Consider the following 14,448-nt stretch of genomic DNA (forward strand, 5'->3'; position numbering starts at 1 on the left):
CAATACCCCCGACCCCTGCTCTGAGAAATGAGCCACTCTGACCTGCTGCTCTCTGGACGTGGTGGGCAGCCATGTGGGTAGGAGAGAGCAGGGCCAAGCTATTTAGTAACTAGGTGACTCTGTGCAAGTTACTTTGCCTCAAAGCCTCTGTTTCCTTTGACATCAAGCAGTGAAAAGACAGCACTGTTAATAAACCAGACGAACTGCATGTGAATAGGGACAGCAGCTGCACCGAACCCCTGAGGTTTCAGCGAGGGAACAGAGCTCAGCTTAGCAGGGCTCCCGGCAGGCAAGCCGCAAGTGCTCAGCAGTTGGCTTGGTTCCAAAATAATCTGGTTTCTCATTTGTCTGCTGACCCTTGCAGGATGGAAACCCAAACTCCCCAGTGAGCCAGCCAGGCCTTTAGGGTCTGTCTTCAACCTTCTTCTCCACAGTGGGCCCTCGCTGCTCCCTCCCAGGCTGGGTCCTCTGTGTCCCCTCCCTCACTTGAGCATCAAGGCTCAGCTCCAGTGTCAACAGCACTGGGGTGCTCTCTCCCTGAAGTCCCTGCCCAGGAGGAGTTCTCCCTCCCTCCCTCCCCTGTGACAGCAGAGGACCTGGGCCTGCCTCTGGAGGTGTCATCACATCTCCTGGTGACTGTGTCCCCGGTGCCACCTGCGGCACACACACACTTGTTTGTAATAGTAACATGAATAAGAAAAAGACACTGAACTCAGATAAAACCACATGAAGAGGCATCTCAGACCAGCAACATTCAGCGACTTCCAAGACACTGGGGTGGCAAGGAGTCCAGCATTCAGTCAGGCAAGAGTGTCAACCAGGACAAGTTCTGAGACCTGGGCACATGATCACAGCTGGTGGGCACACAGATGAAATGACACGCACAGAGTTACTGGTGATACCCACCACTGCTTGCAACAGCAGGAGCCTGGAAGCCAACCAGGTGTCCATCAACTGAGGACCGGTCAATGAGTTATGGCAGAGCCATACGATGGGCTGTTCCACAGCCAGGAAACAGAGAGAAGCTCTTTTATTACAGCCATGAACAACAGATAAGGAGTGGGGAGGATTTATACAAGCATTTGCATTGGATGCACAGAGCACTCCTGCATTATATACAAGGTCCCGCTGATAGTCACAGACTAACCTCAGGGGAAGGCACAGAGGGACTGAGAAACGGGGCAGCAGGGAGATGCTGGGTTACTAGGCATCTCCTTCTTTTAAACGTTACACTGTATACACACGTGGCCTATTCAAAATCCAATCAAACGATTGTTTTTAACAAAGAAGGAAAAGAAAGGCATTAATAAAGTGGAGATGAGGAGAAGCCCCAAGCTCCAAGAGGAGGAAAAGTACCTTGCATTTGTCTTCAGGGCTGGAAGCGTCCATGGAAAAATCTTTATCCTCGGGCCAGCTGCGCCCACTTGCAGCTGGGCACTATCAGGTCACATTCGGAATTAGGAAGTTGCTTCAGCCCGAGCCTGTGGGACACAGAGGGATGGCAAACCCACTATTAGTGGCGGAGGGAAAGTCGTGTGGGAATGCGCCACAAAGTCCGACAGAGGGAGCATCAGAATGCAGGGGCCCAGGGCTCTTCCCCAGTGGCAGAGAGCTGGAGGCTCAGGTTACTGCTGTCCCCACACTCTGGGAGCCCAGAGAAGCCTGTAGAGATCAACAATGCAGCTGTGGGGGGACAGGGAGACCCTGACACCCCTGGACCCCTGGGGACCTGGAGCAGAAAGGTGACCAGAGAAAGCTGGGGAAGGCCCACCCGTTCAACCCAAGCACAGTGGACGCCCTGGAGCTGCAGGATACCCAACTCTGCCTATGCCAGGTGTCGTGTGAGGGCCAGTGCCACCACGGGAGGCTCTGCCAGCTTTCCATGGGAGACACCCAACTACCTCAGAGGAGAAGAGGGACATGGGAGCCTCCGGGGCTGTCCAGGGTGGGTGCCAGGCGCCCTGGGAAAGCGCCAGAGTCCTCTCAGGCCGGTGCAGACAATGCCCCACCTCCCCTGCCCTCCCACCGGGACCTCAGGCCACCTCCAGCCCCTGCTCTGCTTCCTCACCTCTTCCCAGAGCTTCGCCAGCTGCTGACCCCTCCCCAGCAGGATCTCAGCACAGGTCTGGGCCCTTGGGTCCTTAAGGCCAAGCCCAACTTGCCAGCTGTTCCCCGTGTCCTGGTGAGTGCAGGTAAGATGGGCTCCCGTGTGTTTATCTGTCTCCCTGACTACAGGACTCACTTCCCAGGGGGAGGCAGTTATCCGGTTATCCCTGGGTTTGTATTTCCTCCCACTGCCTCGGCACAGGGCTCAGGCTGCAGGGAGTCATTCCACTTGGCCTTGCTGGTGCGCTGGCTGTCTCACTGTCTCGGGCCAGGGATCCTCTCCCTGCAGCTTCAGGGCACCAGCTGCCGCTCTGCTGCTGCGTGTCTGGCAGGTGCCGAATGATGTAGAACTGGTGTCTCCCAGACCCGCTTCTGGCCACAGCAATCCCCTGGACTCCTGCCGTCCCCCTGCTGCCCACCTCCCTCTGAGTAACATCCAGCGCCTTCTGTTAGGCCTGAGGCTTGTTCCATGGGCCCTGTTTCCACACTCCTCCTGTCCATCTGGCTGCCCACAAGTCAAGGCTTGTGCATGTTCCTGCCTCCTAGCAGATGCACTGCTGTTCCCTCAGCCCAGGATGCTTTTCTACACGACTGGACCCATCCAGGTGTTCGGGGTGCTGTCAAAGAGAACTTTCCTTCCCCACCTGTTCTAAAACTGCAACACCTGCAGCAGGTGCTTCCTCCTGCTGCTGCCCTACTGTGTGACAAGGCTCTTTTTCACCGGCCCTTAAGATACACCCTGTGCTCTGCCCTGGGAGGCTGGCTGCGGCCCTCTGGCTTCTGGCTGGCAGACAGCAGGCAGGAGAGTGGAAGGAGGGAGAAGGGGAGGAGGGGAGGAGAGGGCAGAGGGTTCATTTCTCTGGTTGTCCCCTCCCTGCCAGGCACAGTGACTGGGCTTGGGGACTAAGGCCTCAGCTCTGGCGAAGGCTCTCACCCAGGCCTCTCCGCAGGTTCTGTTGACTGCTCTCTCCCCTTTCATGCACCAGCCCAGGGACTGACCCACCCCTGCAGTTCCCTGTGCCTTTGCAGTAATCCCTTTATGAACCCTTCCTTGAATGACCCAGCATCCCATTACCCTCCTCTCAGGAGCCAAAATTCACGACCTGACATTACACATCTGTTGTGACCTAGGCCATAAGCTCAGGAAGGTGGGGACATTCAAAAGCAGCGAGGAATATGTGTATTACGTGCACATACTCAAGGCAGGTGGGCATCGTGGTGCAGATTAAGCTGCCACTTGGGACACCTGCTTCGCATATCAAAGTGCCTGGTTTGAGTCCTGGCTGTTCCGCTTCCAATCCAGCTTCCTGCTAACGCACCTGAGAATGCCAATGACAGCCCACGTGCTTAGGTCCCTGACACCCATGTGGGAGATCCAGATAAATTCCTGGCTCCTAGCTTTGGTCTGGCCTAGCCACGGTTGTTGCAGGCATCTGGGGAGTGAGCCAGCAGATGGAAGATTTCTCCCTCTCTGTTACTCTGCCTTTCAAATAAATAAATGGGGAAAATAAAGTTCATGCCAACTGTATTTTAAATGCATGGATTTCAAGTTTTTTTGTACTAAAATAAGCATATTTTAAAAAACTTACTTATTTGAAAGGCAGAATAAGAGAGAGGGAGAGGCAGAGAGAGAAAGAGGTCTTCCATCCACTGTTTTACTTCCCAAACGACCACAATGACTGCGGCTGGGTCAGGCTAAAGTCAGGAGCCCAGAACTTCATCCGGGTCTCCCACACAGGTGGCAGGGACCCATGTACTTGTGCCAGCCTCTGCTGCTTTCCCAGGTGCATTAGCAGGATGCTGGATCAGAAATACAGCAGTTGGAACTCTAACTAGTGTTCCAGTATGTGATACCAGCATTGCAAGCACGGCTTAATCCACTGTGCCACAACGCTGGCCTCAATAACATCTTTTTTTTTTTTTTTTTTTTTTTTTGACAGGCAGAGTTAGACAGTGAGAGAGAGACAAAGAGAAAGGTCTTCCTTCCATTGGTTCACCCCCCAAATAGCCTTTACGGGCCGCCGCGCCGCACCAATTGAAGCCAGGAGCCAGGTGCTTCTCCTGGTCTCCCATGTGGGTGCAGAGCCCAAGCACTTGGGCCATCCTCCACTGCACTCCCGGGCCACAGCAGAGAGCTGGACTGGAAGAGGAACAAGCGGGACAGAATCCAGCACCCCAACTGGGACTAGAACCCAGGGTGCCGAAGCCACAGGCGGAGGATTAGCCTAGTGAGCTGTGGCACCAGCCAATAACATCTTTCAATTGCATTTTCCATGCACTTTTTTTCTGGTACCCTTGTCATATCCACTGTCTCCCTGCATCTACACCAGCACTTGGACTGTAAAAGTTCAATACGCGCTTGCTGGATGGATGACTGAAGGCAGCAAGAATCTGTGCAGCCTGGACAGAGGCCGTGGAGGCGGAAGGGCGGGGAGGAGGAGCTCCAGCCCTGGGGTAGGATGCAGCGGGGTGAGAACAGCCTCCCCTCCCCCGCTCCACAGGCATGAAGTCTCCCCCCCCCCCAGTTGTCCTGTTTCCTTCGTGTGCCTCCCACTGGGATGATCCCCTAGAGACAGGGACCACGTGTGTCCTGTTCACCATGGCACAGAGGCAGGTACCAGACCCTTATTTGTTGGAAAAGTACAAGCAAATCAAGCAACGCCAAAGAAGAACAGAACTGGCAGAAAGCCAGGTCGTGCTGTGCGGATGTGAAGAGCAGTATGGAGGACCTGTTAGTCCTCTTTGTGGGAAGATGGGCCTGGCAGGGGACATGGGCTGGGGGACAGCAGCAGCTGCTGCAGGCTTCTGGGTGAGGAGGGAGGAGGGGGGAGGGGGCAGTGTTTGGTGGCCAAGGAAGGCTCGGAAGAAAGCGAACACAGGAACACAGGAGTGCTTCTCTCGAGTCACTGGGAAGTGAGCTAACGCTGAGGGTCACTCCACAGGCCAGGCCCAGTTGAGCACTAATGGTTGGCTGCTGTTACCCTCCTGTTTCTAACCTGTCTGAAGTGGGGAAGCTGCGGGGTGGGCGTGGCGCGGGGAGAAGGGGAGTCAAACTATACCTGACCCTGAAGCCAAGTGTAACCAGGCAGCTCGGGGGACTGACGGCTGGACACTGAGTCTGCCTGCACAGGCGGCTGGAGACTGGGTGTTGGGGACCAGCTACAGCCGCATGGGTTGCAGGGAAGAACTGGTAAGGAAAACGGAGGCCAAGAGGTAGAAGGCAGCAAGGGGGGGGGGGGGTGGTGCCTCGGAAGCCAAACTATAACATGGTCACAAGTCAGAGGCAGAAACCCAGCTGGATCTGAGGGGCTGGGGCCTGGAGAAGAATCTGACTACCACCCTCGGGGACACGCTGGGAGAGCCCATGGTGCCAAGTCAGCAAGGATCAGTGTCAGCACAGGGCTTGCTGCACACCCCCGGAGCTCATTCATGGCACAGACTGCCAAGTGTTCCACAAACCCATTCGCTCTCTTTCCTGGTGGTGAAGCGCCCAAGTTTCACCTGGACCCAGGGTCACCCAGCTGAAGGCCAGCTTCCTCGCCTCCCTTGCTGCTCACCGGGGCCACGGGGCTGGGAAGGTGTAGCCCCTGGGTCTCACTCTTAGGGGAAGGGGTGGCTCTCCTTTATTTACACACACCTCCCAGCTCCCTCTTCCTCTTGGCTGCAACGTGGGCCCTAGACTCCTTGTCCCCTCATCTGCTACATCCAGGAGTGCAGGACAGCCAAGACTGGCAGCCGCAGCCTGCCCACTATCACTCTGGCCTCACCCAGTTCCTTCGCTAGCTCCATTTCTCCTCCCACCCACAGGCCACGAGCAGGTGGGTGAGGTGGGTGTGGTCCAAGAGGCACAGGGGAGGGGCAAGAGGCCCGTGCCCACTGCAGATGCAGACCGCAAGGCCATCTGCTGTAGGACAAGAGCCGGCGAGGCGGCAGAGAGAAGGGAGCCCCGCACAGTGAGCAGGAACGTAAACTCAGACAGCCACGACAGCAAACGCCATGGCAGCCCTGCAACCCAGCAAGCCCTCTACTGGGGATGCTTCTCAACGAAAGGAAATCAGCTTATCAGAGATGTTTGCTGCAGCACTTATTCAGTTAACAAGACAGGGACTCAAGCCGTCGCCATAACGGCTGCACCGATAGGGAAAATGGAGTTACCCGTAATGGAGTATTATTCAGTCTTTTTATTTTTATCTTTTATTTTTATTTATTTGAAAGAGTTACAGAGAGAGGGAGGGAGAAAGAGAAAGAGAGAGTCTTCCATCTGCTGGTTCACTTCCCAGATGGCCACAACGGCCAGAGCTGAGCCGATCCGGAACCAGGAGCCAGGAGCCAGGAGCCTCTTCTGGGTCTCCCACGTGGGCACAGGGGTCCAAGGACCTGGCCATCCTCCACTGCTTTCGAAAGCCACAGCAGAGAGCTGGATCGGAAGAGGAGCAGCCGGGACCAGAACTGGTGCCCACGTGGGATACTGGCGCCGCAGGCCGGGGCTTTAACCCACTGCACCACAGCGCCAGACCCTATTATTCAATCTTAAAGAACAAAATCTTGTCACTTGTGACAAAATCGTTGGACCTGACATTAAGTGAAATAAGCCAGACATGAAAAGATAAATGCCACATGATCTCACTCATATGTGGAAATTTTTGAAGTTATCTTATAGATAGCAAAACAGTGGTTACCAGACTGGTGGGGGTGGGGGGGTGGGGGGAGGTTAGTGGATGAGTACCACGTGACAGATAGCAGGCACACATTCTGTCCCTTCCTGCAGCAGGGTGACCATAGCTAATCACCTACATTCCAAAATGGCTAGAAGAGAGGTTTTTGAACACTTTCACCACAAACAGACGATAGTGATTACCCTGGCTTGATCATTACAGTGTGTGCTGATGCACCACGTCGCACACCACAAACATGCACAGCTATAATCTGTCAACTGAGAAACATCCTTAGGGCCGGTGCTGCGGTGTAGCAGGTTACGCCACCACCTGCAGTGCCAGCATCACATATGGGCACCGGTTCCAGTCCTGGCTGCTTGACTTCTGATCCAGCTCCCTGCTGATGTGCCTGCGAAAGCAGTGGAGGATGGCCCAAGTGGGAGACCTGGAAAAGCTTCTGGCTCCTGGCTTTGGCCTGGCCCAGCTCTGTAAGGTAAACCAGTGAATGGAAGCCCTCTCTCTTGGTAACTCTACCTTTCAAATAAATAAATCTTCAAAAAAAAAAAAAAAAAAAAAAAAAAGGCCGGACCTCTAGGGGCAGGTGTTGCGGCAGAGCGTTGGGTTGCTATGTGCCCACACTCACTTCAGAGTGCCTGGGTAAGTGCCTGCTCTGCTTCCCATGCAGCTCCTGCTAGTGCACATCCTGGAATGCAGAGGTGATGGCTCAGGGGCTCACATCCCTGCTACCCACATGCGAGACTGGGACTGAGTGACTGACCCCTGGCTTCAGCCTGGCCCAGCCCTGGCTGTGGTGGGCGTTTGGGGAAGAGAACCAGTGGATGGGAAACTTCTCTCTGCCTTTCCATAAAGTGAGTACAATTTATAAAAAAGAACAGGGGAAAGCTCAGGTGTCTGGTCCGCTGGCTCCCCTGAAAACCCACCCATTTTCTAACTGTTCTCTCAGGGCAGCCCTACCGCTCCCTGTTTGTTCCCTCTTGGCCGGAAGTAGTGGAAAGGGGCCTGCGGGCTCCTCCAGGCCCAGACAGGAGCTGGGGCTGGTGACCAGCAGGCGGAAGGTCAGGGAAGGGGAATGGCCGGGCCCGGTCCATCGACGCCACAGGGGCTGCCATGCATTGACGCGTGAACTAAGTGTGATGTGGGACTCTCATCTTGATCCTGACTCAAAGAAGCAAACTGTCAAAAACATGCATCTTTGAGACAAATGGAAAAGTCCGACTGTGAACTGGGCATCAGGGGCTGTCAAGACATCACCGTTTGTTTCTGTAGAGAGTGAACGCAACATGGTGGATATGTATTTTTTAAAAAGCCTATTGACCCACAGAAATATCCCCAGTTGAATTTTGGCCAAAGAATAAACATCATTCAGTGGAAGAAGTGTGGTTTTCTACAGTGTAGGAGCCACTGGATATTCAAAAGGTCAAAGAATGAACTTGCCCTAGGCCTCATGCTCACAGAAAACTGAGCTCCAAACAGATGAAGGACCAACGTGTCAAACAGAAATCAATACACCTGTCAGGAGAAGATCTCCAGGACTTGGGCTCAGTGAAGAGCGTTGGGTTTTGTTACTAGAAACAACCCACCTATGGAAAAAGCGAGCGAGTGGACTCCATCGACATGCTGCACAAGGCCCTGCAAGGAGGCTGCTAAGCAGCTTCGGAGTGCGAGGAAGCACCTGGGACCACAGAGCCGACAGGGCTCTTGTGCGCAGGACAGGGCTCTTGTGCGCAGGACAGGTCAGGAAATCTGACAGCTCATTAGAAAATGCACCAAAAAAACCCCAGAAATAGACATTTCCCCAAGACGACACACAGACAGTAAACAGAGTCTTCATGTGTCCGACATCGTTGGGAAAAGGCAAATTAAGGCCACAATGAGACGGCACTATGTACCCATCAGGATGACTAAAATAAATGACAATGGCGACGCCAGACAGGACGCAGAGACACAGGGCCACTCACACATGGCTCGTGAGGACAGAAGACGGTCCAGCTGATCTGGGTAAGTTTCGCTAGTTTCTTATCAAATGAAACATGCAGCTACCACAGGACCCAGCAATTACATGTTGAGGCATTTATTACAAAGAAAACTTAACGTTCACACAGAATCCAGTATATAAATATTCACAGTTTTATTCATAAGAGTCCCAAGCTGGGAACAGCCCAGGAGTCCCCCACGGTATGGACAATTAGGCAAAGTGTGTTACCCTGTGGTACATCCACAACACACACCACCACTCCTGGGAGACACAGGCAACAGCCGGGAGATTTAGAGTGAAGTAAGCCAAGTAAAGTTAGACTTTGGTTCCACTTCTGCAACATTCTTCAAATAAAGTTATGGGGGGTAAAGAGAAGTAAGTAGTAGTTACCGGGGGTTACAGATGGGGATGGGGTGTGAGGCGGATACGGTGAGAGAGCATGACAGAGAACTGTGGTGGCACAACTATGTCTTGATACGGTGACAGAACTGCTGAGTACAGACACAGACGGCACCGACGAAACGGTCAAGTCTGAGTGAGCTCTGTGGCCTGCACCGCTGTCAAGGTCTCGGTTTTGATACTGCGGGAGCTGTGCAAGACGCTGCCACTGGGAGAACTGGTGGTGTGTATTTTCTTTCACAACAGCCTCTGAATGTGTAATTTCAAAATTAAAATTTGAAGAAAGATCCATCAGAGGTACACAGGGACATCCTCCAGGTCCAGTGACATTCTGTCTGGGATTTGCTTTAAAAACCAAAATATTCCAGGAAGAGAAAAAATGGGAGAAACAGTTGAAACAGAATTGATGGGACACTGCTAAGTATTAAAGCCGGGTGAGGGGTACGGATGGCTTCAGATAATCTCCTGTCTGACTTTGTGTTGGAAAATTTCTCAAACTGAAGTTTTACTAAGTTCCCAGGGGTACTTAAAATTACAGAAGGGCTATGCCTTCCTTTTCTGTCCATAGCCTTGTACAGGGCCATAACTTCCAAAGACAAATCACGTGTAAAGTTTACAGCACTGTTTATTTACAAAGTTTTTATTATAGGATTTTCATAAGTCACATTTTTAAACGGGCTGTTTACTACTGTTTCTGGCCAAGACCACCCCCAAAGTTATTAAAAAAATAGAAATTTATAAATATGCATCGAGACTTATGCAACTCGCATACAACAGCAGCAGTCGGGTCAATGCCTCACGTCGCCTGGCCACCTCCCGGTGCCTCCCTCCAGAATGGAATTACAGCAATTGTGGCAACCCTCTCCCGCCTCCCACTTAACCCTGCAGGTGCCTGGCTGGGATGGCAACGGCACAGGATGAACGGGGAACTGCAGAAACGACCCGGGCGACAGCTCCTGAGGGCAGTGAGGACAGCAAGCCGGATCCGCCACGCCTCCAATCTGGGACTGTGCTTCAACCCACTGCGCCCAGAACTGCTGAGCGGCAGACCAACCCCGAGGGGTCCACTGAGCCTGGCCTGACTGCTTTCAGCAGGGGTCTCCGGTCGCTGTGAACCTGGAAGCTCCTACGCGGTCCAGGGTTGGGAGATCCAGCTGTCTCGGTGGTGTCTCTTCTCCAGTTCCTCACGAGCAGGTCCTCCTTCCGGGAGGCAGGGCACAGTGCCCTAAGGACACGGGGCCTGCAGCCAGGTCTGCACAGTTTTTGGGAGTCCAGTGGGGGGTGTGAGAAGTTAACTAAGGACTGTAAGAGTCTGGCCCAGGGAACAACACGTCCTTCCCGTGTGAATCTCCAGGTGGCACTGGAGTTTCTCTTCCTTGGTTTGGTTTGAAGATCTTTTCCTTCTGAGATCTAAAGATACCTGCGCGCTCTATATCTTCTTTAAAAATCTGTTCTCTGGGGACAGGCATGCTGGCGCATCTGGTTAAGTCACAGCATCGGATGCTGCCATCACAGGGCCTAGTCCGAGTCCCAGTACCTCAGCACTTCCAATCTGGCTTCCTGCTAATGTACCTGGGAAGATAGCATATGACGGCCCAAGTCCTTGCCTTCCTGCCCTGCCACGTAGGAGACCAGGGTGGAGTTCTTGGCTCCTGGCTTTGGCTTGGCCCAGCCCTGACTGCTGTGGGCATTTGGGAAGTGAACCAGTGGATGGTATCTCTCTGTGTGTGTCCTTGTCATTCTGCCATTCAAATAAATAAGGTTTTTTGCTTTGTTTTTTTAAGGTTTACTGATTTGAAAGGCAGAGTTACAATGAAATCTTCCATCCACTGGTTCATTCCCCAAATAGCTGTACCAACAGCTGGGACTGGGCCAGGCCAAAGCCAGGAGCCGGGAACTCTACTGGAGTCTCCCATGGGGTGGCAGGTGCCCAAATACTTGGGCCATCTTCTGCTGCTTTTCTGCTGCATTAGCACGAAGCTGGATTAGAAGCGGAGCAGCTGAGACACGAACCAGCGCACACATGGGATGCCAGCATTGCAGGTGTCAGCTTAACTTGCTGTGACATGACGCAGGTCCAGTCTTAAAAAAAAAAAAGTTTCTGGCTCGCAAAGTTCACTAAGAATGCAATCTTGTCCCCAGGAGGTGATGAGACCGAACAGACTGAGACCTGGAGACCACCTGGGCTGGGCCGGCAGGCTCCTGTCCGCCCACTTCTGCTGGCAGTAGGAACACGGCTTCGGGCAGAGCAGCTGCTTTCTCGGCTTCCAGAACACAAGGGCCAGGTCCAGCCCTCAGTCCCACCCCCACCCTGCCTGCCCCTTTCCTGTGTGACTCGATGGCTGTACTACAAGTCGCAGCTCAGACACAGACTAGGCTTCTGTCAGGCAAACCTCTTTTCCCAAGCGGGGGGCAGGCGGCAGGTCCTAAGCACACCTTCCGTGGAGGGAGAGCCAGTGATGAGTCTCTCGGGAGCGACGTGCAGCCGCAGTGCTGCCCCCCGTGCCACCTTGCTCCACGTTCACCTGTCTGCTCATGGCTTCCGAATCCTGCCTGCCTCCGGTCAAAGCCGTGCCGCGTGCGCTGCCCATTTCCAACACGATCAAGGGCTGCAGAGTCACTTCCCATCGGTGCACGAGGGTACCCGGGGCCCAGCTGAGGCGAGAACTCAACAAGATTCCGGGATGATCAACCATTGTCCCAGGTGTGATTCAACAGTAGGGATACAGGCCTCCTGGCAGGACACAAGGCAGCAACGTGTGCCCTTCTCCCTGTCGCCTTCCCTGGGCTTGCAAAGGAATTGAGTCCCACGGTCACAAGCGAAGTCCCTGGCTGAGGCTGCAGGCAGGAGGCTGCTGCGTGGCCAGCTGACTGAGAGGCCTCAGGACTGCGTCGGTGTTTTCTCACCCAAACCTCCCAGGTTGCCGTCACACCCATGCCCATCACAGCCTCGGCCATGAGGGTGGCGTCCCCATCCCTGTCCAAGCCAGGCTTCCTTCTCAGCTCACGAGAGGGACCTAGAAAGAAGAATAACCATGGAGCCTGCCTGGTGGGTGCCCCCCTCCCGACCTGCTCTCCTCCTAGGGGAGGCTGGGGCCCGGGTGCGAGGGTGGCCCGCAGGCTACGGACACGCAACCGCTCAGGAACAAGAGGCACACAGGGGAGCTGAGCGGGGAGAGGGCGGGGGAGGTTTCCTCTCAGCACAGAGCTGCTCCCAAGGTGAGCTCTCTCCCGCCGAGAGCAGAAAGGCCGCCCTGGGCGAGCAGAGCAGCCTGTCCTGCCCCGGCTCTGACTCACTTCTTCCTGCGGATCTTGGGCTTCTTCACAGGGCGCAGGTAGGGGTTGTCGATGACATTCTCCTCCCCGTTCCGGCTGCCCGGCAAGGAGGGGGCCTGCTGCAGCACAGACGCGTTTTCCTTCTCAGCTCCAGAATCATCCTTTGAGCAAAAGCCGAAATAAAGCAGAACACCAGCGGCATGAGGAAAGAGACTCTGCCCGCCACAGGAACTGACCCTTTCACTGAGCGACCCCAAGCCTGGACGCTGCCTTCCGTCCATGGTTCCCACCTCTGCCGCAGGCGAGACACGGCCCAGGCAGGCACTGGCCCGGAGGGGAAAGCGAGACTGGAGCACGCGACATGGTCTCGACCCTCTTGAGAAGTCAGGGACGTGAGTTAGGAAGGATGGAGATCTGGGAGAGGCAAGCAGTTGGGGCTACGATTCAGTTGCTCCAGGGACGAAGCCCAACCCGTGGGGAGATAAACAGAGAGGAAGGTGACCTTGGATGCCGGAGCGATCGCCTGCACAGCCGACTCCTAGCCCAGAGCTAACTGAAGTCACAACAGGTTTCCCCTGACATCTCCGAGTCTCCGGTGCTTGCAACGTGGTAGCAGCCGGAATATCCCAGCAAAGGCCAGAAACTTCTCGAGCCCCAAGACTTTCCAGCTACCAACATACCACATCATCTGTATCTGTGACCTGTTAGGTTTTTTAGTCCAGTTTGTTGCAGGAAAGGTGATTTTGGAGAAAAGTTTATAAATTCATGTATATTCAAGTATGATCCCAATTAAACTTTTCAAAATCACAAATGTCTACTGACAGAAAAAAGGCAACACGCTGAAATTTTAAACTGCCCTGGGAGGGTGACACCGTTTCTCCTTTCCTTATTTATACTCCCCTGTTTCCCAAGTTCTTTAAAATGAGCAGAGGCTGCGGGGTGGGGTCGGGGGGGCGGGGCATTGGGGTGGGTGTCAACTGTTGATCTGGCTCAGAAGCTGCTGGGCTGCGCCCCCTGGTGGCCACATCGAGGAAGACGACATTGAGAGGATTGCTGGGCAGACCAGAGGGGCCCTCACCAACCTCAACCAGGACAGGCTGTTGTGAAAGCCGACGGCAGAGGAGAGTACGCCTTGGTCAGATGGCACAAAACAAACAGCCTTCCCCCGCAAGGGCCAGCTGGCCCAGGGTGTGGGCTTCCAGGTCCCACCAAGTCTGTTCTCCCCAAAGACCCATGTGCACATCCTCTCCAACACCCAATCAAGGGGGACCCACAGGGTGATCTAGAGCCACTCGGGACCCTCTGGAGACCCTCTGGAAAGGGAGTGCCCCAAGGCCAAGCTAGCTCATGCCAGACCAGGTGCAGACACACACTTCCTGTGCCAGGCCTGCCTTGGGTATCTGGCTTCAACCTTCTGGAGTCCGATACAGGAGCCTCAAGTGCTTTTGGAGATCACACAGGCTGGGATGACTCAGTGAGTGCTGTTGAAAAGCCAGCCCAGGGCCACTGCTGGTGGGTCCTGGGGCTCTCTGTTCGCCTCACGGCTTCTCCCAAGAGCAGGGTGCCTGGACTTCTTCTCCCAAGTAGAGCTTGTGAGTGCCGTTGTGAACTCGCGGTGGTGCCTGTTCATTTCTATTCTCGGACACCTCCTATCCTGGCCTTCCTCTCAAAATCCAGGCAGACCTGACCACTGCAGCCACCCTGCTAGGACCCACTGTCGGCCTCACTGGATTAGGGCTCCCTCCCTCTGCAGTTCATTCTCATCACACAGAGTCTCTTTAATGAGTGCTGGTGGTGGGGGACCTGCAATGCAGCAGCTTAAGCTGGGGCTTGCGATGCTGCATCCTGTATTACAGTGCCTGGGAGGGAGTCCTGCCTACATTTCCAACCCAGCTCCCTGCTAACACGCACCCCAGGAGATGGCAGTGACGGCTAAGTAGCTGGGTTTCTGCTCCCCATGTGGGAAACCTGGATGAAGGTCCTGGCTCCTGGCTTTAGCCTGGCCCATCCCTGGCT

At 54.5% G+C, this 14,448-nt stretch overlaps 1 protein-coding gene across 3 annotated transcripts in view; it reads right to left on the bottom strand.

The window, feature by feature from the left end:
- Window positions 1-1,013: 1,013 nt before the first annotated feature.
- The window catches only part of TAF8 (TATA-box binding protein associated factor 8), a 28,995-nt gene continuing 15,560 nt past the window's right edge, over window positions 1,014-14,448 (bottom strand). Inside the window, exons 8-9 of one of the 3 annotated variants that reach the window (XM_051855711.2) lie at window positions 12,454-12,593; window positions 1,014-1,481 (exon numbers count right to left, since the gene is read on the bottom strand). In XM_051855711.2, the coding sequence (XP_051711671.1) occupies window positions 1,400-1,481; window positions 12,454-12,593 (222 nt within the window). In that variant the 3' untranslated portion in view covers window positions 1,014-1,399. Of the gene's footprint in view, window positions 1,482-8,888; window positions 12,174-12,453; window positions 12,594-14,448 lie in introns of those variants that run through there. The other 2 variants (XM_002714675.5, XM_008262913.4) reach the window with 2 other exon arrangements.

This window comes from Oryctolagus cuniculus, chromosome 5 (assembly GCF_964237555.1).
Source record: "Oryctolagus cuniculus chromosome 5, mOryCun1.1, whole genome shotgun sequence".
In the NCBI taxonomy this organism is placed as follows: domain Eukaryota; kingdom Metazoa; phylum Chordata; class Mammalia; order Lagomorpha; family Leporidae; genus Oryctolagus; species Oryctolagus cuniculus.